The 23239-nt window shown below is 46.2% G+C and overlaps 1 protein-coding gene across 4 annotated transcripts; it reads left to right on the top strand.

Annotated features, from left to right (window-relative positions):
* Positions 1-29: 29 nt before the first annotated feature.
* LOC119702729 (hexokinase HKDC1-like) lies at positions 30-22756 on the top strand. Of its 4 annotated transcripts, none has more exons than XM_038141273.1 (18): positions 30-3134; positions 6482-6736; positions 9706-9854; positions 9934-10053; positions 10828-10923; positions 11990-12089; positions 12714-12897; positions 13208-13363; positions 14116-14349; positions 15164-15468; positions 15745-15893; positions 15983-16102; positions 17534-17629; positions 17715-17814; positions 18378-18561; positions 19305-19460; positions 20088-20321; positions 20916-22755. In XM_038141273.1, the coding sequence occupies exons 2-18, from the start codon at positions 6511-6513 to the stop codon at positions 21058-21060; spliced, it is 2754 nt and encodes a 917-aa protein (XP_037997201.1). In that variant the 5' UTR covers positions 30-3134; positions 6482-6510; the 3' UTR covers positions 21061-22755. The 4 variants fall into 4 exon arrangements, with proteins under 4 accessions (XP_037997201.1, XP_037997200.1, XP_037997202.1 ...); XM_038141272.1 differs by having other exon boundaries at positions 6574-6736; positions 20916-22753; XM_038141274.1 differs by having other exon boundaries at positions 3069-3134; positions 6426-6736; positions 20110-20321; positions 20916-21053.
* The last annotated feature ends 483 nt before the right edge of the window (positions 22757-23239 follow it).

Here is a 23239-nt window from a genome sequence, read left to right on the forward strand (position 1 = left end):
TGCCCTTGGTCCCCAGCTGGAGAAGGAATTGTTTTGTCTGCCTACTCTGTGAAGAGAACTTACTATCCCCTAATGTGAAGCTCAGAAGTACGCACGAAAGTAGCACAGAATCTGAAAAATATAAATCTAAAACCTGAGGCATCACCATAAACTGTAACAAAGAAGGATTTCCCCACATGACTTGCTAGTAGCCTTGTCCACTGTCTCCTTGTTGACCTGGATACCAAATTTAGCAGCCAGCATTGCTACTGCCTTTGATACCTCACCAAAGATAGAGGATTTTATCTCACAATAAAATGGTTATTGATTTGGTACCTCTTTCTGGAGGTAACAAGGGCACATCCAGCAGATGTACTCAAGACTTTTTCATGAGTTTCTCCATTGTAGCTATGAGCTCCTTTTCTCTGCAGGCCTTTGACTGCAAGGCTGTGGGAGGCAGATGAGCACCAGACTCTTCAGGATTCTCCTCTTCAGGATTCTCCATGGGATTTGGAGGCAGAGCTGCAGGAGAAGAGAGTACAGAGTGAGGCGTTACAATTTTAAAGTCTTGTTGACCCTTGCAAAGCAGGGAAGGGAGGTTTGTGAATAATTTTTATTGGTGCAGGTCTAACAAAAGGGAAAAACAACATCACCTCAAGGTTCCAAGCTGCATGCAGTTGGAGCTGATCTGTTCACTTGGGCCTGGCCTGGTTCCCCTGGGCTGGCCAGGGTATGTACAAAATGGCTGGAACACTTCTGGATGTTGGGCCCTTGGTACATTGAACTGCTGTCTGTGTGGGAATGAGATCATGTCTTGTCTTCTCTTGCACAGCAGCCTGCCGGAAGCTGGGATGCACCAAGGGTGAGTGAACAGGTTACACAGTGATTCTGACGTGTCAGGTATTTCACAGAGCCTGCTGCCAGTTTAGGAACATTTAGATCTTTGAGACCCTTTTCCAGTGGCGTCCGTCAGAGAAAGAAAGAAAAGAGAGAATGAAAAATAAATCTACTGTATTACAGACACAATGAGCTCTGGATCAAAGGGGGATGGAGCTTGAAAGGTGATGTTTTCAATTTTGCTGGCCAGAGGGGTTGTGACTCGGATGGCATGGGTAAACAATGAGGAGAGAGACAGTCCCTTTGGGAGTCAGTGTCTGACTTAACGAGCCAGCAGTTATTAAAAGATGAATAGAGGAGAAGTGAACCGTGCTTTCTGGCTGGTAGTGTGGCTTATTTTCTTCTTTCTTTTCTCTCTTTCTCTCAAAGATCAAAGGCCTAATTTTAGAACAAGCCCTATTTATGGACTGCTCAGCCACTCTGTCTGCTTTACTCTTGTTCTAGAAAAATGGAAAATAAATAGAGCTGGCAGGATCTCCCAGTGTCCAGAGCTCATCCCTGATGCAAGGCAGGAGGAGAAAAAAAGAAAAAGACCTTTCCTAGCAGAGGTTCTGTGTGATTTGTCTCTGCAGAGGGAGTTCCCCTCCCTCAGCTCTTTAAATCTTTCCTCGTGATCAGAAGCTGAAAAAAAATGTGACCTGTGAGTGCTCCTGATGTCCAGCAGAGCTAACTCCTCCTGATCCCTGCCTTCTTGACGTGCCATAGCTGACAGGACTGGGCAGAGTCCTCTTTCCAAGGCTGGTGCTGAGTATGGAGCTGAGCGTTGGTTTGTGTGCCTGTGGATTATCCTCCTGTAGATACAGCCCCCCATGATCAGTTGTACTTCTTTTCTTTTTACAATAGCATGAGATGGTTGGGTCCACTCTAGGCTATGAACTGATATAGCCAGACATCCTTTCCACTCACTGACAGGCTGCCTCTGCCCTTCTCTGGATCTCTAGACAATTCCTACCGCTCAGTAGTTCTTTGTGTTTCCTCACATTACTTGGCACTCCCCTGCCCCTTTCCTCCCCCTGCTGTTTTTCTAATCTATCAAAATAATTTTTAATTGTTACCTTATTCTGCAAAATTTAGGGTGACAATTGTCTGCAGTAACTGTGCTCAGTTCAGCTGAACAGTAACTGGGGGGAAACATATTGTGTGTAGGTGTAGCTTGAGAGTGAGCCTCTAATTACCCCATGAGAATGCCTTTTTCTTTTTCTTCCGCTCCTTTGTGTCAGCATTTCACCGAGTTTTCTAGGATGATGTTTCCATAGTCCATATCACTTGATACAGTGACAAAATCCTGGAAACACTTGTGTATTCAGAATGAACTTGAGAGTGATGTTTAAAGGCTGTGTCAGGATCTGATGGTGTAAGGAAGCTGCTCTTGCTGTAGGTGCTGTGTGCTGCCAGCTAAAGGCATCCTTCCAGCGGGGCAGTCTGATGCCCACACTGCTGCCTGCCAGGTAAATCTGTCCTCTCCCCAGGTTTTGCAGTACTGAGGATCTTCACTGCTCTGGAGCTTTGGGAGAAGGGAGAAGAATCAGTCCAAAACCTCTGTGCTGGGAATTGCACAAGAAGCATTCCAGCTGGGGGCAGGGGTCTGTGCGTCTCTGCTCTCTGCACAGCTGAAGCCTAATTGGTACAAAGCTGCAGATAAGGGTGCGCTGTGCAGAGCTAGAGTGAAGTTAATTCATGCGGAAGAGCTTGTCTCACGAGTGGGAGTGCTGAGCAGAGGGAAGAAGTCTCCTAAAGCCGTTCATCTTTCCAGATTCCCGGCAGCGCTCGGCCGCACGCCGCCGTGGTGGGAGCCTGTCAGCCCCTGGAATGAAGCGGGGCGGGCTGCGTAGCAACTGCATTGAGAAGTGGTAACAATTCCCAAGTGGGGCAGGAACAAAATCGATTTTTCTCCCCTTCAGCTTGGCAGCTCTCCAGGTGCCTGCTCTGGCACAATGAAGTGTGTAGCTGGGGAGGGAGGGACTTTGGGTTGATGTGGGGGGGGGTGTGATACAAAGAGGCAGAAGTTTAATCACTGACCCGATCACACTGGATGGATTTATTTCTGGACTCAATTTCCCAGGAACTCTGCTATTCCACAAGGGGTAAAATGCCTCTGCTGAAGTTTCTCTAGCTCCAGTTTTGTGAATAAAGATCTGTCGCTTTGGAGTTACAGCAGCTCTGTCACTACTGACTCTTCCATCTGCTTCAAGAAAATGTTTGCTGTCCACTTGCTAGCTTTCCATTTCACAAAGCTAAAAGAGGATCAAATAAAAAAGGTAAGTTGCAGCGTTAGCTGGTTGCTATTTTAAGAACTGTGTTACCCAGATACAGGGGGTGTGCAGTGTGTAATGCAGACCATAAAATGGCATTATCCACTAAAACCATTCAGCCAAATGGGGTAGGAGGTATTTACACCTTAAACCACCTGGTGAGTTTGAAAATAGGTCTGGTTAGTGGTTTTCCCTGCACAGTTATAAGTGCTCTCCTAGTAATGGAGCAAATTCTCTGCAGTAAGGGAAAGTGCTTAAGCTTTATCTGGCACGGTGTGGAAGAGCCCAGAGGACAGAAAGGATGACTCGCAGAGTCGCCTTGCAAGTGTATTGTGAATTATGGGATTTCTCAATCTGAGCAGGAATCAGAATAGGGAAAACCCCTGTGGTCTTTGTTCTGGGTCTGCTGAGACTGAGAGATTTCCAACTGGTGTTGGGGTTCCCGTGCCTCCTCTCTGGTTATCCAAAATTGGCTAATCACTCTGATGTTTATAGGTGTGACCTTTAATTACAGCTGGAAAAGCTTGAGATGGCTCAGATCTGAAGCTGTCAGTACTGGGAGTGAACTGCCTAATGATTGCTCTTCCCTAATCTACTCTCATGGCCATGCTGAAATGGGTTTTTGGGCTTATGTCCGTCATAAGACCATGTGAGACCTGTAAGCTTCATGAGGCAGAGGTCCTCTGGTGTGTGGACATGTCCCCTGCAGGTCCTCTGTATTCCTGGTGTCCTCATTGGGTGCTGGCAGGTGGCCATTGCTGCCAGGCTCCATCCTCTACTTTTCCAGCGAGGGGCTGCAAAGGTGCGAGATCCAAGGTCCTGCTGTGTGGATCCGCTGAGCTCATCAGCAAAGGGAGCAACTCCAGGTTCTCCTGTCTGTGCCCAAAACATGGAGTGGCGCGTTCCAAGGAGGACTTCTTCCATTAATTCTGTTTAGGAGAGAGGCATTCCAAGAGAGCTACTGGTATCTCAACAATCAGATGTCCCTGACTCAGTCATAGTCCTTGTATCCCTGGGATTTAATGTGATCAGAGAAAGGCCTCGCTGCCCCTCCCCTCTGTGAGGAGCTGATCTCTTATCTAGACAATCCTGTTTCTTCATTCTTTTTACCAAGAAAGAGAAGGACCTTGTGGAGCAGTGCTTGGGTGTAGTGGGCTTTGCAGAGAAACATCCAGCTTGCAGTTGAGTGGGGACAGGGGAGACAGGGGAGCAGAGGAATTCTGGCAAACCCATTTAGGAAATCAAAGTTTCTGCAAGGTGCAGACTAGCCCTTCCTGAAGGCAAGAAACCACGTGCTCCTCAGACTTCTCTTACAGGTAGCCTGTACAGAACAGAGCTGACTCCTCCCTTATCAAAAAGAAGGAATGTCTTCCCACCTCTCCCTCCCCAGGCTTATTTACTCTGTGGTGGCAAAACCAAGGGCCTGCCTGCCATGAAAACAGTGCTGTTTCCATAAGTGAAGCAAGGCACTGTTCCTGTGCCATGGGAAGGGGGCAACCAGTTTGGTTTAGTACAGCCTGGCCATTCCTGTGTTTACAAGTAAATGGTTATGAGAGCAGGGCCTTGCTCAGGCTGTAAATCAGGCTGGAGAGCCAGCAGGATTTCCTGGGCTCTGCCTTATCTAGTTCCTTGGAGAGGACTGTCTGCTCCTATGGTTGTAGGCAAACAGGGTAGGGAGTGCAGTGTCTGTGGGCAGCAGGGAGCTAGTGCGTGTTCTCTGCAAACAGACATGGTAATTTTTATTACTCTTGAGAGTGTTTTTCCCCACAGGGGTTTCTGTCACAAGGCTATTTAGGTCTGTGTCAGAGTACATGAGTGCTGTATGTCTCCAGTCACTGTATTTTCTCCAAAAAAATCACTACGGGTGCATAGGCTAAGATGATGGATCCTACATTTTGGTGGGGCCTCCAAAAAACCCTTGGAGGAAATCAAGTCCTTGCACAAACAAGGGCTACAAAGACAAATCTGAATAACAGCCTTTTCAAGGCACAGCTGTATCCAGAGGCAGCTGCTGCTCTGGGACAATTGCACGTTGTAGTTTTAACACTTCCTCTTCTCTGTGTGCTTTAAGTGCTGGAGTGACTTTCAGGATCCTGGCTCTTTCAGGTGGGCCATTGCTGACCATCAGTCTAAAATGGGGCTGTGAATAGGTAATTAGTTTGTACCTCATTAAAACAGGTGGCCAGTCCAAACTGCAGCAGAGACCAACTTATTTACAACCTGCATTGCCCTCTATTTAAACAATGCAGCCTTTTAAATCCAACCATATTGCTGGTGGGACTTGGTTTGTGTCCTTCCAACCCTCCAGACCTCCCTGTGTAAATGGGACTGATGAAATGCTCTGAACAGATAAAGCACCACAACAACATAGCCCACGGTGCAAGAGCTGAGTGTGTGTAGCAGCAAAGCACTGGCAGCTGCCCCACCTCTCTCCTCTGGCCCCAATCCCGTGTGCTGGGGAGTGGGATGCAAACACCAGTGACCCTTTAGTGGACACCCAGCTATTTGGAGCACACAATTCTTATGCTTGCATCATGTTCATACAGCACCAAAGTCTGGCTCCCCGGTGGAAAAACTTCTGGATGTTGACAGATTATTTTTTTTTCCTGGGTTAATCCTTTGTTGTACCCGGCTGTGTAGTTTCTAGGCCACACTACTTATAGCCCTGCAGGTACATGTCAGTCCCAGCAGTGCGTGGTCCTTAAGGAAAAAAACCTTTCACTTTGCCCTGATGAAGCTTCATAAACACTCGTTAGCTTCTCTGCCAGTTCATCTGAACGAGCTGCTTCATAGATACTTTTGAATTCTTTTATATTCAACTGGCTTCTATTTTGATGTATTCTGTGAGTTACAGACCTTTAACAAAGGGTATTGATTGCACCCAAAAATGTGTTTCAGATGTAATCCTAGAATCACAAGAGAATGGAGAGCAGAGCTGGAGTGAGAAAAAGGCTTTGAGTCCCAGCCTGGCATGCCAACAAAGTTAATTGTCTGTGGAGTGAAGCAGTAGCTGAATAGATGTTTTTGGGTTGTGGCTGACACGCTTGGGTACTGATGGCATTTTCTGGACCTGCCTGAGAGAGGTCAAATTCTCACCAGATTGACATACTTTGCAGTTCTGGTTCATTACATCTCTAGCAGGAGAGGATGGTGTGAAAACAGCTTGTCAGGGTCTCAAGCAAATCTCATGCCTTACATAGATCGTCAAGTTACTGAGCCATCAGAAAAGATGGCCAACTTTTGGCAGTAATTTGGCAGTAATTCGCCAAGGCTGCACTAAACATTTCCGAACCAAAGTTTTTTTAGAAGAGTGAATGTCCTGACGATGACCTGGAGCTTGCTTGCACTGACAGTCGGGAGAACTTCGGTGCTGAGGTGGAAAATGAAGCCAACAACCAGCCCAAGGAGCCTGCGTGCCTCTGAGTGCCACCCTCCCTCTCTGCAGGTGGACAGGTTCCTGTACCAGCTGCGCCTCTCTGACGATGTCCTGCTGGATGTGACAGCTCGCTTCCAGGCCGAGATGCTGAAGGGGCTGGGCAGAGACACCAACCCCACGGCAGCCGTGAAAATGCTGCCCTCGTTCGTGCGCTCGCTGCCCGATGGCTCAGGTGAGTCCCTGCTCAGCACTGCTGCTGCAGCAAGGTGAGCTGCTGCCAGCACAGCACAGCAGAGACCCAGGGCAGCCAGGGGCTCCGGGTTACTCGCTGGGGAAGCTCGTGTGTGTACTGAGCCCGGGGGAGTGCTGGCAGAGCGGTTTTTCCTTTGCACCAGGTGCATTTTGACCTGGAGCTGCTTGTTTGAGGAAAGGGCCTAGTAAGTGCTCAGGAGCAGCTTCTCCCCTCTGTTCCCGGTGCAGGAGCTGTGGCTGGACATGGCAAGGGCAGCCTCTACAGCTCAGAGCCTGCAGTGCAGTCTGCTGTGGCTGTGGGATGAGGAGCTACAGGGAGGGCAGGATGCTGCCGTGAAACCCCTCGGATTGCCAAGTGACAGCAGCATGGCATCCTCAGAGCTGGGATCCCCATATTCTGCACTGCTTTTGCTAATTCCCCAAAAAAAGTGCTCCCTTCTGCCCTTCTGTGCCTTCTCCATTGGGAAAATCTGCTCCTGGAAGGGGTCTACCAGGAACTGCTCTGATTCTTCAGCTGAGACTTGAACAGAGAAAGTGCAGTAGTATCCTCTGGGAGGATGTGACATGAGATAGAAACTAAAAGCTCATCTTGTTTGAAGTATTCACATCCAAAATAAGTCCTCAGCTGGCTCCTGGCAGTGCAGCCTGACAGAAAATTACATTTTTCTCAGGTTTAACCAAGTTAATTTGTGCAGGATTCTGTGTCTTGCCTAGATCAGGACTCGGTGTAAACTAGCTGTGCAGAAAACTGAAATGTTAGCTTTGTACCTTTCCACATGACTTTATTCCCTCTGATGGTAATTTCCCTGCAATTAAATGAGGAATAACAGCTTCAATGGCATAAAGAAGGTATTTGAGGCAAGTTCCTTGGAACAAGGCATGTCTGAGAGAAGTTATACACAAGCTGACTGGATGGAAGGGGGCACTCTTCCTTTGCTGCTAGCTTGGTCAGAGAGAAAGAAGTACTTTCTTAACCCTTGCCATCTCAGTGACAGTCACTGGGGCTGAGCTTTCTCAGGTCTCAGATGCTGTTCTGGGACAGCAGGGAGCCCCTGAGGCCAGGAGACCTGGAAAATTGCATGTAGTGTCATCAGTGTTGCAAGAGCTGATGTCCCCCAAGGCCAAGGTTGGATGGTGCTCTCCTGGTCTGTGTGGCCTTTTCTATGTGCCAAGGACATGCTGCAGCATCAAGCTGGGCTATATCTTATTGACACACTGCCTACTCTAAGTATCACATTGATTTTTCTGGTTTTGCTCTCTTGAAAAATCCTTGTTGGTTATTTTGCTTCCAGACTGGTTAAAACTTCCAGCAGGTTTAAACAGCTCAAACTTGGATGGTTAGTCCCCCATTATTTATTTATTTATTTATTTATTTATTTATGATGATGATTGCTATTAACTCTGAGGGGTTTTTTGGTGCCCTCAGTGTTGCTGACTGAAATGACTCCTATAGAGCATCTTCAGTTTTTCATAGTTTAGGGATTAACAGTCTGACTAATGTCACAGTTTACTGAGTAACCCAATCTGCCTCCTCACCTTTGATAGCAGACCATGGTATTACAGGTAGAATTTCCTGCTTCCTTCCCTTTCAGGACCAGATTTAATCATGTTTGGACTGTGGAACAAAGATCATGCAAGGCTAGGCACATACCACTGTGTTTTCCTTTTGGGAAGGGCATTTTCTTCCTGCGTGAGGGATAAACAAATTTTATTGTAGCAGTGAGGCCAAACTGTCCTTCCATCCGAGGTTTGCTGCTGGAGATGTGTGTGTCTGAGCAAGCCTGTGAAACAAAACGGTACTTCCACAGAAACACCAAGAGACCTTTTGAAAGGATTGTGTTGGTTGACTTTGGGTGGCAGATTAGCTTTGCCCCACTGGGAATCTGACTTCTGCACTAGAGCTGAGTCTTCACATATGTCTGCAAATCCTGCATCCTCTACTGGATGCAGGCAGCGATCTCACATTCTGCTTGTCCCACATGTCAGGTGGTGGTTTTGCAGCCCCTGTGTGCTCTGGTTGGTTTGCAGCTGCTTTGGGCCTTTCTTGCTGGAAAGCTCGTCCTCCTGCAACTTGAAAGTGTGCTGCTGTGGAAGGAGCAGGGTGAACAAACCCAAACTGCCAAATAAAAATTGAATTACCTATTCCATAGCGGGCTGAAAGAAGAGACCTGACAGCTTTGCTGAGGGTTTCCAGCTCTCAGGCTTTCTGATGCTCCCACAGGATAAGGATCTGCCACGATGGGGCAGGAGAGGCCCTGGCTGTGGTGAGGGGGGGCCCTGGGCTGTGGCCATCAGCAAGGCACCTTGTTCAGCCTTTGCTTTTTTTTTTGTCAGGGTCAGGATTAAAGGTGTGAGACGGTGTTTCTTGTTCAGATTCAGATGTTTATGAGTTCTTATTTATATTACAGTTTTATAACTGTGAGTTCTGCAGCACTTCACTCTAAAAAACTAAAGAACGGAGACCTCTCTCTCTCTTTACAAGGCTTTTTAAGGATAAACTGTCTAATTAAGAAATGGCACTTCAATTATTTTTACTTTTAACTTAATAACTATGTGTTGCCCACAATGTGGACTTTTTTTCTCTAATTACATAATATTACTTAAACTCGTGAAGAAGAAGGTGAAGAAGAAAGACTAGCTTCCATTTTAAAACTTCTATCTTGTTTTATATATATTCTATCTTGTTTTATATATCCTACTATATTCTAAAACTTTACGTTTTCTACTCTGTGACATTACACACTTCTATTCAAACTACACACCCATAATTTCAGTCCTATCATTTAATTTTGGAAGTCTTCTCTACAGCCACAGGTTAAAGGTAGTGTTCTTTTGGCGGTCAGTGCTTGTCAGCACAAAAAGTCTCAAATTCTCAGTAGCCAGGGTTCCAACAGCCCTGAGCCACGCCTTGTGGCCAGCCCCAGTGATGGCTGTCCCCTCCTGTTGCAGAGAAGGGCGACTTCCTTGCTGTGGACCTGGGTGGCTCCCAGTTCCGTGCCCACCGGGTGAAGGTGTTTGATGACGGGAAGCAGAGCAGCCAGCTGGAGAGCAAGTTCTACCCCACTCCCAAGGAGGTCACCCAGGGCAATGGAGCCCAGGTAGGGCACTGCTGCTGTGCTGCTGTGCTGCAGCACCTGCCTGTGGGACGCTGCCCAACTGTCCTCTCTTCTTGTGCAGCTCTTTGATTACATTGCTGACTGTCTGTCAGACTTCATGGAGACCAAAAACCTGAAGCAGAAGAAGTTACCTCTTGGCTTTACGTTTTCTTTTCCATGCAAACAGACCAAACTGGATGAGGTAAGATGCATAAGAAGCACTCTGGTCGAGCCGAGCTCCTTGCAGAATCTGGACAAGCTGTTGAGTGCAGGTGCTACCGTGTGGCTTTTATCTGGGGTCATGTTTACATGGCTCTCTGAAGAAGGCATGGATGACTTTTAGTATTTAACTGGACTTGACTATCCTTCAGTGATTCATTTCTCACCTCAAGGCAGCATCATCTTTAAGCAAAAGCTGCTCTCCTGCTCAGTCAGTACCCAGTTCCACAGGAGCCATGTGCCCCTGTATTAACACAGTTAGAAAGAGATGTGCACTTCTGTGTCTTGAAGCATCTTTATTTTTTTTAATCACTCTCAGTTTTTTTATTTATTTACAATTGATTCTGAATAGGAAATACCTCTAGCTGAGCTGCTTGAGACACCTCTTGGGGAAATGAAGACCCCCTCTTATTTCCAGGGGTTTGTGCTTTGGGCTCCAGTCCTGCAAATGCTTTTTGCTTAATGCTAGCAGACTGTGATCAGCACAGGAAAGCCACACATGCTTCAAATGAAGCACAGGGAGACACATTTACAGAATTGGGACTTTATGACTGTACCTTTTTGGCTGTGTTGGTACTGACAGGCACCCCAAGGTTACATGCTGGTACTGACAGGCACCCCAAGGTAAGATGTGACTCTGACTTATTCTGGCTGAGTTTTAATGATGGACTTCTCCACACACTTCAGTCTTGACTGGCTTTGTGGTTTGTGTGCTAAACTTTGTGTGCTTTTGGGTCACTGCACTGTTACTTTTCAGGGGGTTCTCCTTGCCTGGACAAAACACTTCAGGGTCCGAGGAGTCCAGGACACAGACGTGGTCAGCTCTCTGCGCAGGGCCCTGCAGAAGCACCAGGCAAGTCTTGCACCTGCAGGAGCTGAGCCAGAGAGTGTCCTCCTGGGAACCCATCTCTTGGTGTGTGGGCTCTTTTGAGAGCTGTCAGACTCCTTCAGGGATGCTCAGTAGCAAGTGCCCAGCATGCCTGCACATCTGGTAGATCTGAATCTCTCTCACAGCTGTAATTCAGACTGCCCTGGTAGCACGAGGGCAGCTTCACCCTGAACCCAGGCTGTGACAGCTCACCAGTATGGCCCCACTGTCTCAGCCCGGGGGAGCCTCTTGTGAAACTGCAGGGTGAGATATAAAACACTCAATAATGTCACACACTGTGTTTCACAGCCTGGCTTGGGGGGTGAAGGTTGGGAGAGGGGAAACTGCCACCTCAAATTGGCACAACCAACTCCACCAGGGCTTGCCTGTCCCCTTCAGTCTGCAGGATGGAGCCATTGATGGCAATTTTTAAGGCCAGCAGTAAGACAGGATTAAATCTGCCCTTGAACCAGCATACAGCCTTTGAATAACACTGTGGTTTAGTATTTTGGAAAGCCTTGCTTTTCATGTTTGGTGCTATTGGTAACATCAGCTAAGAAATACAAAGCATCTTTCCATATCTTGATGACCTCATAGCAAAGAGGAAGCTGCACAGCCTCAATGGAAGGGCTTTCTGCTCGAGTGTGGTATTGCTGCACAGCTGGAGCTGCATTTGTGTGTTTTCTGTCCCACTTGGTGGGCTCTGCTCAGGTGGTAGAGGATGTTATCCTTTCACACAGCTCATAAGCAGAGTATCACAACATTCACACCAATAACGTGTCGCTTTTCTGGCAAATGAGGTGGGATTGAGGAAAAAAACAAATCCTTCAAGCAAAGAGGCTGGTGAAACTCTTGGGAATTCAGAGATATTTGTAACCTTACAGAGCTGTGGGAAGAGAGTGCTGTAAAAGGAAGTAGTGTCTTTCAACCAAGGAGTTTTCCTGAATGAGGCCTTCAAAGTGCAGGGAGTACGTCTGCATGCTGGTGCTTTATCACAGAGGAGGCTTTCTGAGCTTTTCTCCCTGCTAATCACCCATCTTTATGCTCTTAGGACATAGATGTTGATGTTTTGGCACTGGTCAATGACACGGTGGGAACCATGATGACTTGTGGCTATGATGACCAGCGCTGTGAAGTTGGACTCATAATTGGTAATTTTTTTCTGTCCACCATGAAGGGTTTTTCCCCTCTCATTTGTTGAATTACTACGAATCTGAAGTAGGAGGGGGTTTCACAATACAGGAAAGAGCAGAAAGAAAATGGAAAAAACAATGGTTGGGTTTTCAAGCCTGGCTGCCCTCTGTAAAGCAGCTGTTTTTATGCTGATCACATTGCCATCAAATACCACAGTCCCCATTTTGTCTGGGCTCAGTTGTGACCAGCATACTAAACTTTTCTGCTGACTGTATAGAAAATTACTGTGTCTGTCCACAGAAAGCTGAATTCCCCTCACGTCTGGTAGTTAGTACCAGCTATGCTTTCCACAGTTTCTCCATTTCATGCGCTATGATGCCTTTTATTAGGCATACAGAAGTACATTTGAAATAGAAAAAAATGTTTTTAAACAAGTCAAACCTTAGAATAATTTCAGGTTTTTCTTCATTCACTGTGAAACGATGATTTCACGGGTGCAGGTGGCCTATGTTAGCATCCTGTGCCACAGGGTTATGTGTTTGTATTTTCTTCCAAGGGCAATATACTGACTTATTCCCAAACATGTGGGCCTAAACAAAAAGCACACATGGAACAAACAGTGGCTCATCCAATACCCACAGGGACTGGCACCAACGCCTGCTACATGGAGGAGATGAGGCACATCAGCCTGGTGGAGGGGGACGAGGGCAGGATGTGCATCAACACCGAGTGGGGGGCCTTCGGAGACGACGGCGCTTTGGATGATCTCCGCACAGAGTTTGATCGGGAGCTGGATCTGGGCTCTCTCAACCCTGGAAAACAGTTGTAAGTGATCCCCTGACTGACCTGCAGTCTGAGTTCTCAGAGTGCTTTTCCAGTGTTTGCCAAGAGCCCCTTTGGAACAGGAATTGTTTTATGTGAACCTGAGATGACTTGATGCTGGTCCTGTGTAATCCAGATCTTTCCCTTCTGGAGAGGGTGAGTGCCTTTCACAGCTCCCTGCTGCAGGCCAAGGCACTGCTGCTGCAGCTGCCCACGTGCTGTTCAAACCAGGTGGTTGCTCTGGTATGATGCTGTGGAGGGCTAAAGAGAGGAGCTGGTGAACACCTGGAATCCTTCCTGTGCTCCATTCCAGGTTTGAGAAGATGATCAGCAGCCTGTATTTGGGGGAACTTGTGAGACTCATTCTCCTAAAAATGACAAAGGAAGGTCTGCTCTTCAATGGGAAAGTGTCAACAGCTCTGCTTACTAAGGGCAAGATTGAAATGAAACACGTGTCTGCAATGGAAAAGTAAGAACTTGTAATACACTCGTTGAGAGCTGCCACTCTCAAAGTTAGTCTTTCACTAGCACAGCAGTGGTAATGAAACTGTAGTTAAAATCTGTGGGTGCTGGGAACAATCCTGAACTGTTCAGCTTGATGTTGCTTTTGCCTAGGAGAAAAGTTGGCCTTTCTGTAAGTGGGAATTGGTGTGAGATAGTTTTAGCAAAGTACCACAGTAGCAAGTGTGTTGGTAAACCTCCCAGATGCAGGTTGTTTAGATAACCTCTCTGGAGACCTGAGTGTGTGGGATGACTGCTGCAGTTTTCAGCCTCTCTGATGTGAGAATACAGGGGCTGTGGAGATGTAGTACAGATTATAAATCAGCTGTTGGATGACTGCATGGAAAACTGGGATTCTGGTGTTTTGAAGAGGGATCCTGGTCCTCATTGTCACTCCAGGAATTATTTTCTTTGTTGTATTGAGTAAAGCTGTGTATCTGTTCTTGTGCTCTCCTCCTTTGGGCTGTTTTATCCCGGTCTCTTCTTGACTAGCTGATTGGTCTCAGCAAATGCTGAACCCCAGGAAGTTCAGCATTTGAACTCTCTCCCCTGGGTACTTCTGGGAATGCTGTGGGAAGCACATTACTGGTTTATGGGAACCAATTATGATGCTGTCTGATAGGTTGTGTCATGGTCTTCTCCTCTCATTTCTTTTTGAGCCAAGGTATTGATTTATATGTTATTGCATTTGGTGACGTATTCTTTTGTTTCGGGGTTTAGGTACAAGGAAGGCTTGAGCAACACAAAAGAGATCCTTACAGAGCTGAACCTGTTTCCCTCTGAGGAGGACTGTGTTGCTGTTCAGCACGTCTGCACCATCGTTTCCTTCCGCTCGGCCAACCTCTGCGCCGCCGCCTTGGCAGCCATCCTGACCCGGCTCAGGGAGAACAAAAAGCTGCTGAGGATGCGAACCACTGTTGGGATTGATGGGGGACTCTACAAAACCCACCCCAAGTGAGTAACAAAGAGGATTTGATAATGGCTAAGAGCCTCCATCCGCGCGTGCGTGGCTTTGCAGAGAACTGCCGGTTTCGCTTCAGCTTTGGGGTGAGCTCTAACTGGCTTAGGTATTGCAAAGCTGTCCAGGAGCTTTAGAATTTGGAGGGGAGTCAGAGCTGGCGGTGTTCAACCTGGAGAAAAGGAGACTCAGAGGTGACCTTATCACTCTCTACAACTCCCTCAAGGGTAGATGTAGTCAGGTGGGGTGGGTCTCTTTCTCCAGGCAGCACTGACAGAACCGGAGGACACAGCCTCAAGCTGCGCCAAGGGAAACATAGGTTGGATATTAGGAAAAAGCATTTTACAGAAAGGGTGATAAAATTCTGGAATGGCCTGCCCAGGGAGGCGATGGAGTCACCATGCCTGGATGTGTGTAAGAAAGGCCTGGATGTGGCACTGGGTGCCATGTTTTAGTTGAGGTGTTGGGGCTGGGTTGGACTCGATGATCTTTAAGGTCTCTCCCTACCTGGCCATTCTGTGAATTCTGTGAAAAACGTGACACCTGGAACAATGGTGCTGGAGGAAATGCAGTTGGTTTCTCAAGTGACTCCTGGGCCTCTAGGACACTTGCAGTTCACTGTGGGTTTTTTCTTTTCTTTTTTTCTCCCTCCACTACTTCCCTGTTTTTCAACCTGTGCTTTCCCAAACCGGAAACCTCCTCCAACTATTCCCCCAAACCGGCTGGCGACCTGACTGCAGCCGGAGATGAAGTAAACCGTGCCCCCAAGGCCTGTGGGAGCCTCAAAAAGGAACTCTGTGTCCCTGCTAGGTACGCCAAACGCCTGCACGAGGTGGTGAGGAGGCTGGTGCCCACGTGCGACGTGCGGTTCCTGCTGTCGGAGAGCGGCAGCGGCCGCGGCGCCGCCGTGGTCACGGCGGTGGCACGCAGGCTGGCAGCCCAGCGCCGGCGCCTCGACGCCGCGCTCGCGCCCTTCCTGCTGCCCCCCGGCACCCTCCGGGAGGTGAGGGACAAGATGAGGGCTGAGCTGGAGTACGGGCTGAAGAGAGAGACGCAAGCCCAGGCCACGGTGAAGATGCTGCCCACGTACGTGTGTGGGACGCCAGATGGAACAGGTGAGGTTGGCTCCCGAGCACCTGGAGGCGGTTCAGGAAAGTTTCGCGTCCGTTTTTGGGCGGAAGGGAGTATGCTAATTAACCTGGCACATGCCAGGGGGATTTATGTTGTCAAACTGGTGCTTCCTGCTGTGTTATCTGTTATCTTCAGTGCCGTGCTAGTCGACTTGATGGGATAAATGCCACAGGGAACAGAGCGCTGTCGTCGGTATGTTGTTCTGACTGGCAGGCGTGTCAGGAGAAGTACCAAAATGAAATACCTTTCTTCTCCTTCAGAGAAAGGAAAGTTCCTCGCCCTTGACCTTGGTGGCACAAATTTCAGGGTTCTGCTGGTCAAAATCAAAAGCGGGAGAAGAAGATCAGTGCAAATGTATAACAAAATCTTTGCCATTCCTTTGGAGATCATGCAAGGGACAGGAGAAGAGGTAATCTTAAATGAATGTTTAACTGATCCAGCCACGGCCCATTGCACGGGATTACTTGTGATATTTATATACCTCTTCTTTCCTTCCAGCTCTTTGACCATATTGTCCAGTGCATAGCAGACTTTCTGGAGTATATGGGGATTAAAGGTGCTCGGCTTCCTCTGGGCTTCACCTTCTCCTTCCCCTGCAGGCAAGCCAGCATTGACAAGGTAAGAGCTGCAGCAGCTCTGCATCTGCTTGGTAAATGACATCATTTTGGGCAAGCATTGTTGGTCTGGAGAATTTATTGCTTTACTTTGCAAATCAGTTGTGTTTCATGAGGAAGTTATCATCCTGTGTTATCCACCTGCCCATGTGAGGCAGAACTTTCACTTCTTGTCTCTGGTAAGTGGTGGCCATGAACTTGCTTTTGTTCTATAAAGATTAAGCCCTCATGACAGCAAAATGAAGAGCATGTTTTTAATAACCCAGGAACCTCCTTACGCTGCCTTAACTCTTCCATGGCAAGAGATAACAAATGGCTCCTCCTGCTTGCTCAGCTACAATCCCAGGTTGTTTTCCAAGCTGTGCTGCACAGCTCTGACTGTGTAACTTCTGCACCACATTAGCTTCTTTTCGATGAGTGTCAGTGGACAGGCCTGAACTTACTTGTTCAGCTTGGAAGAACTGGCTTTTTGACAGATATCATATCTTTTATCTTTTCAGATCTTATGTAAGAAAATAGTATTTTTGTGGATTTCCATGAGGGGCAGGGGATGTTGTGCTGCTTAGTTCTAGTCAAATACGTAGGATACTGGGGAAATGAGAGACTGCTATTTTACTGAGTATGTTTATGTCCTGGTGGAGTTCACAGTAGCTTCCAAACCTGGAAGTTAGTCTGCTCTGTCTCAATTTTCAGCTCACTGTTGAGAGTATAGCAATAGGACTTGGCCTTTTGTGGAAACATGAATTCATATGCCTTCTAAACCCACAGCTTAGCATTTAGGTCTTGGCAAATGATTAGGAAGCAAATTCCACAGTATTGATGGCAAACTGGGTGAGACACATCTGTGTCCCACAACATGTTGCTCTGTGTGTTTGGTCTTCTACGCTTGCTAGAACTTGAGGGTGTTTCTTAATAGCAGCTTTTTCTCCCAGTTGTCTTCTATTTTTTTTTTCTTTGGGCAGACAGTCCAGAGCCACTTAGGAAGTGTAAAGCTAATTATTTCATGTAACCTGGAAAACAGCTTCTGTCAGGCCAGGTTGTTGTCTGAAAAGAAACAAATTAGTGTTGCCTGGAGTTGTGGGATCATACCAAATGTCCTTCAGGAAACAACCCAAAACTTAACAGTAGATTCATTAATGTTTGATGGCTGTTTGATGATTTATGACAAAAGCATTTTCCAAGTGAGATTTAGAAGGTACTGAGTGCCGTGCCTTGATAAAAAGCTGAGTAAACTTGGAGTCATTACCATCAGCAGTTGAGTAACCAAGATACACGAGCACAGCCTGCACTAGACACCCACGGTAACCTGTCCAAGGAAATATGTTATTTGGAAAAAAAAAAAGCATTGGGGTGGGAGGCAAGAAAAAGCTGATGCTTGCAATGTACAGTCTGCTCTTTGTCTTCACTCATGGCCTTTCTTTCTCTTCTGTTTCAGGGAACACTTGTGGGATGGACAAAAGGATTCAAGGCAACAGACTGTGAGGGGGAAGATGTTGTTGATATGCTAAGAGAGGCCATCAGGAGAAGAAATGTGAGCTGGTTTTTTCTGCTCATTTTGGTGTATTTAATGCACCCTCACTCTGGCGTCCCACTGCTGATCGTGACTTGTGTTTTAGGAATTTGACTTGGACATTGTAGCAGTGGTGAATGACACTGTTGGCACCATGATGACTTGTGGCTATGAGGATCCCAACTGTGAGATTGGCCTTATTGCAGGTACAGTGATGGCCAAGTGGCCACTGGGAGGAGGAAGCACCTCCGTGGAGCTGGGCTTTGGCACCTTTTACTTGAGTTTGATATATGGTGCTATCAATTGCTTGGGTTTCTTGGCAGATCTGTGTGGTGTTCAGCAGGAAACTTAACAACATCTGCAGCTGATAAGTTCCTGAATCTGTTGGACTTTTGATCAAATCTCTGATGGTGCCTAACAAGTGTATGCAGGGTAAAAGAATACAAGCGGATAGAGCATGAATTCTTGTTTTGACAAGTACATTCATAGTTACTGTGTAGCCAGGTCGTAAACGGTAGAACAAGCAAATGTTTGAAAAATGTTTTTTTAAAATCTGAATGAATTCTTATTGTTTTTTTTTAGATGACTCCCCCAATAGGCTCCTCCAGGTTTTGATCCAGAAATATATCAAAGCATAGACTCATAGAATGGCGTTGAAATTTGAGATGTGGCAAAGAGAACTTTAGGATGAGCGCTGCAATCGTCTTCCTGAAGTTTCTGGTGCTGCTTCACTTTTCCAGCTGAAGTCTTGTCATTTCTTTCCTCCTAGGAACAGGCACCAACGTTTGCTACATGGAGGACATGAAAAACATAGAAATAGTGGAAGGGAATGAAGGAAAAATGTGCATTAACACAGAATGGGGAGCATTTGGTGACAATGGCTGCATTGACCACATCAGGACAAAATACGATAGAGAAGTAGATGAAGGCTCACTAAACCCAGGGAAACAGAGGTAAACGTGCTGGTCCTGATGCCAAGAGCCTGATGAAGTCAGTCTTCGAGAGACACTGGCTGCTTTTTAAAATGTGCTTAATGAATGAATAATCAGAAAGGAAATTTTAATATTGCATTTCTTTTGTTCTTTGGTAAGTAACCTAGATATAAAAAAAAAAAAAAAAACAAAACCAAAACCAAAAAACAAAACAAAAAAAAAACCCCACAAAAACAAACAACCAAAAAGAAAAGAAAAAACCTAAGACATACATTGTCACCACAGTACTGTTTTCATCTTAAAGCACTACCAAACAGTGCAGCTTTTAAGATTTTCCTGCAAAGTCTAGGCCATGCTTTGTTCCTCCTCTTAGGGTGATTTTTCAAAGGCAAAATACAACTCAAGCTTGTTGGGTAAAGACAGTGTTGATCAGGTGTGACTCACTGGTGAATGCATGTGGGGACAGGGAGGAGTTTCTCTTCAGTGTGGACTCTGGCTTTAACACTATATTCTGCTTAATATTGCAAGGGTTTTTTTTTTCTAATTCTGTTACCATTTGGCATAGGTAAATATATTGTAATTAATGTTTGCACTTGAAGTCACTGCAACAGATTTTTGATGATTGAAAAATGGAGTTTCATGGCTATTGCTCGGCAAACTTGGACTGCTTTTTTTTTTGAGTTCACGGGGCATGTACATACTACTCATGCTAAACAGAGCCATCTCTTTAAATGAACATTTTTATTCCTCTTTTGACCCAACAGGTATGAAAAAATGACCAGTGGAATGTACCTAGGTGAAATAGTAAGGCAAATTTTGATTGACTTAACCAAACAAGGGCTGCTGTTCAGAGGACACATTTCGGAATCACTCAGGAAAAGAGGCATCTTTGAAACAAAATTCCTGTCTCAGATTGAGAGGTAAAGTTGTTAGATTCACGTGGTTTAAATCCTTGAAGTCTTCTGGGACACCTAGAACACCGTCTTTTGCAAGTGTGTGGAGCCCTTTCCTTCAAGAAGTGAATTTAGCCAGTAACAGTTTTCTTTGTGCATCCCCCACCTCCAGCATAACAGTTAAAAATAAGATAACAGGGGAAGTTCCAGAATTATTGTTGTAATTATATGAATTATCATGTCCTGTCCACACACTGGGTTATCTCAGATGCCTTAGCCATCAAGCTAAGTGTATACCTATATATATATATGCAATCTGTGCATGATTCAATGGCCCCTAGGCTATTTGAAACTCTTTCTGCTGTGGAAAGCCTTGAAAGGAGAGTCTCAGGAAAGTAACAGTCCTGTGGCTGATCGGGCTCTGCTCCCTCATGGCTTTGGGGGTTAGGTGGATGATTGCTGCTGGTGCCTTCTGGAGATGCAGCCTAACACGGCAAAGGGCACGGCAGGAGCAGCTTTTCCATCTGAATTCAGGCAGAAACCAGCCTTGAAAGAACTGGGGAGTGTTAGAGCTGAGGGGGTCCCATTTCCTTTGGAGCAGACCTGTGTCAGCTGTGGAGCTTTCCCTAACTGCTCCGTGTGCTCCCTGCGCAGTGACCGGCTGGCCCTCCTGCAGGTGCGGCGCATCCTGCAGCAGCTGGGGCTGGACAGCACCTGTGAGGACAGCATCATCGTCAAGGAGGTCTGCGGAGCTGTCTCCAGAAGGGCTGCCCGGCTCTGTGGGGCAGGGCTGGCTGCTGTTGTGGAGAAGAAGAGGGAGAACCGAGGAGTGGAGCGCTTGCAAATCACGGTTGGAGTAGATGGGACTCTGTACAAGCTCCATCCGCAGTGAGTACCTTGGTTCCACGTCCCTTTGCTGTTTGCCTGGTTTCACTGTGAAAACATACCTGTACCAGCTTTCTGCTGGGATGATTAAAAACCCGAGAGGGGGTAAGGATCTAACACATTTCACTGCATTTTGTCATTTCCCTTTCCTAGCCATAGGATCAAAAATTGTAAAGTCAGCTCCAGTTGCCACCGGGAGGCTCTTTTCTCTGGCATGTTGAGTGAACCTAATACTTCTTTTCCAGTATTTGGGTAGATTTCTACAATATCTGAGTCTCCTAGATGGAAAGCTGTCTTGAGTTTCTGGAGGTGGGTCAGTATTCTAGAAACAGATGCATTAGCTTTTGAGCTGGGAGAAAAGAACCTCCTTCGTGATCTCTGAGGAGGTGGGCAGTGAGTGGCATCATGCTGAACAAAATTCAAGTGGAGAAATAAAAATTAAAATCTGATTGTGTACAGAAGTTTGTATCTTTCATGAATAGGAGAAAAAGCAAAAGAAAGCAATGGCTGAGGTTCCTTGCTTACAGGTGAATACAAAGATCTCAGATCAGAAAGCAGCTGCTAAAGTGTTCTGTTCTTCTCTCCCTTCCCTTTCAGTTTTTCTAGGATCCTGCAGGAAACGGTGAAGGAGCTGGCCCCTCAGTGTGATGTGACTTTCATGCTTTCTGAAGATGGAAGTGGGAAGGGAGCTGCCCTCATTACTGCGGTTGCAAAAAGATTGCACAATGTTGGACAGAAGTAGAAATTAATGGTCAAGTAATTTCAGCCCTGCCAGGCGTGTGCAGCAGGGGTTTGCTGAGTGGTGATTGCCAACACCAGCACACAGGTAGCTTTTTTTTGGGGAGCAGCTGGTTTTGACCAACCAGGGTTGTGGATTTTTGGTAATTTGGGTTAGGTGTTTCTGCTCCCCGCTGGAATTATGTCTTGGCATGCCACAGCCTACTCAGTTCTGTACTTCCTGCAATGCATCTCAATGCACACGGGAGAGTGAAAACAAAACAAACAAAATCAACCCAAATGTGTCTTTTTACAACATCTTAATTAAGCTACTGCACCACAACTGAGTTTATCACCAGTTCCTTAGGATCTGTGTGCTTAGTTTTGTCTTGCCCTGGCTCAAAGATTATTGAGATTCTGATGTTGCATCTTATCTAGTGGACATATTTGTTCAATGCTTGACAGGTTTTACAATAAATTTGCAGGTGAAATAAATTAATGGACTGTGGTCAGTGATGCTCCCCCTGCTGCTGCACAGGTTGCAAGCGTAATGCAAGACTTCCCTGAGGACAGGAAGCATGTTTAAAAGATGAATGTAAAAGAAAAAATTGTGATTCCACAGAATATCAGTTTGTGTCAAAATACGTCAGTGCATCTGAGTCACATAAAGCTAGACCAGTGCTGCATGGATTCTGACTGTGACTGCTGCTTTGGATACTGAAGGAAGCAGAGAATGTAGAAGGAGCTCAGAGTCTGCAACGTCTGTATCAGGGTTACATAGAGGGTGTCAAACAGCCCACCAAAATAGTGTATAGAGGAGGGGAAAAAATCACCTGCATTTCTGAAAGTCTCTTCTTTGTTTTCCCTCTGTTATCTTCTTGCATGTTCCTGAGAGAATTGTTTCCATTCTGTGCAAAGGAGCTTATCCTTGGTTTTCATTTTCTGTTGCCTGCTGCTCTGCCTGTTTGTAGTCTGTTTGTAAATAAATGTGTGTTATTGTGAGCCTTTGCTTCTCTGTCCAGTGCGTCTTCTGAGCTGTGGGAAGAACATGCAAGTGGGAGCTTTCTTAAAACCTAAATCTTTAAACGTAAACCTTTAAATCTAAATCTGTGTGTGTGCTCAGCAGCACTTCAGTGATTGTGAAGGGGGTTTGTGGATAGAGCTCATGGCCTTGTGTGACCAAACCTCCCTGACCTGATTTACCCAGAACAATCCAAAACAAAAATATGGTACAGAGAAGCTGCAAATCTGTGTCCTGCCTGTTCTCTCTTGTCAAGAATTCCTGTATCCCTTTTAATCCTCTCTTTGTGGGTATTTGCTTCCTTGTGGGCTGACAGCAGAAAGTGGGGCCAAGAAATGTGCTTTAAGCCTAGTTAGGTCAAAAGTAACTGTGGTGCAGGGGGATAAGCAGTTGGGTTTATGTAATGATCTGTGACAAGGCTGCTGCTGGGTTTAAATTTAGCAATCCCAAATTCAAAATTGGAAGCTACAGACTTTTGTGTTTTGTAGTTTTTTTAAAAAAAAACAAAATCTGTCAACAGCTCTGTGTCTGTGTTGGAGTTACTGGGTGGGTAGAAGATACTTGCAAATAATTTTCACTTCTGAAGGAATTCCTTATGATGCTGAGCTCATTGTACCAAGTTGTGAACTCCTATTACATTTAATGCTCTTCTCCTTTCGTCAAGAAATGCAGTATTTTACTTTTTCTTTATATTTCAGAATCCACAGAGCTGCAGAAACCAAAGCTTCCTATGTAGCAAGGGCAGTTATCTGGAATGGAAGTTTGTTGCTGGTGACGAACAGGTTAAATTTGGAGGGGCTGGGTGTAGAAGAAAAAAAAAAAAATCAGAGATTGAGTCTATGTGGGGCCTAGAATAGCTCTTCTAGGCTGTTATAGGCCCCAAAGGGAGAAATAGCTATTTTGGCACCTGAAATCTTGTCCTATCTGTGTGGTTTTGGGCCTTTTTGGGGGAATGGATTCTGCAAAAAGGCACCTGTGAACGAGGTCTGTGCCTGTACATCTGAAATGAGGCGATGCAGACTCGCCCCAGGATGGCCACGTGAGTGTGGTGCAGAATTCGTTTTGTACTTTTATCCCAAAGCCTGTTCTGCACAACTGGAATGCAAATTGTAACAAAACAAGGCAAACCTCTCACATTTAGAAAGAAATCCTCTCTTTGATTTTTCTTTTTAGTCCTTTTGGG

This window comes from Motacilla alba, chromosome 6 (genome assembly GCF_015832195.1).
Source record: "Motacilla alba alba isolate MOTALB_02 chromosome 6, Motacilla_alba_V1.0_pri, whole genome shotgun sequence".
Taxonomy (NCBI): Eukaryota; Metazoa; Chordata; class Aves; order Passeriformes; family Motacillidae; genus Motacilla; species Motacilla alba.

Coding starts and splice junctions, on each gene's coding strand:
- LOC119702729 (XM_038141271.1), top strand. CDS start 6,454: ATGACCTGGAGCTTGCTTGCACTGACAGTCGGGAGAACTTCGGTGCTG. Junction 12,090..12,713: donor TGAAGTTGGACTCATAATTG/GTAATTTTTTTC, acceptor CAATACCCACAG/GGACTGGCACCAACGCCTGC. Junction 14,350..15,163: donor CTCTACAAAACCCACCCCAA/GTGAGTAACAAA, acceptor TGTCCCTGCTAG/GTACGCCAAACGCCTGCACG.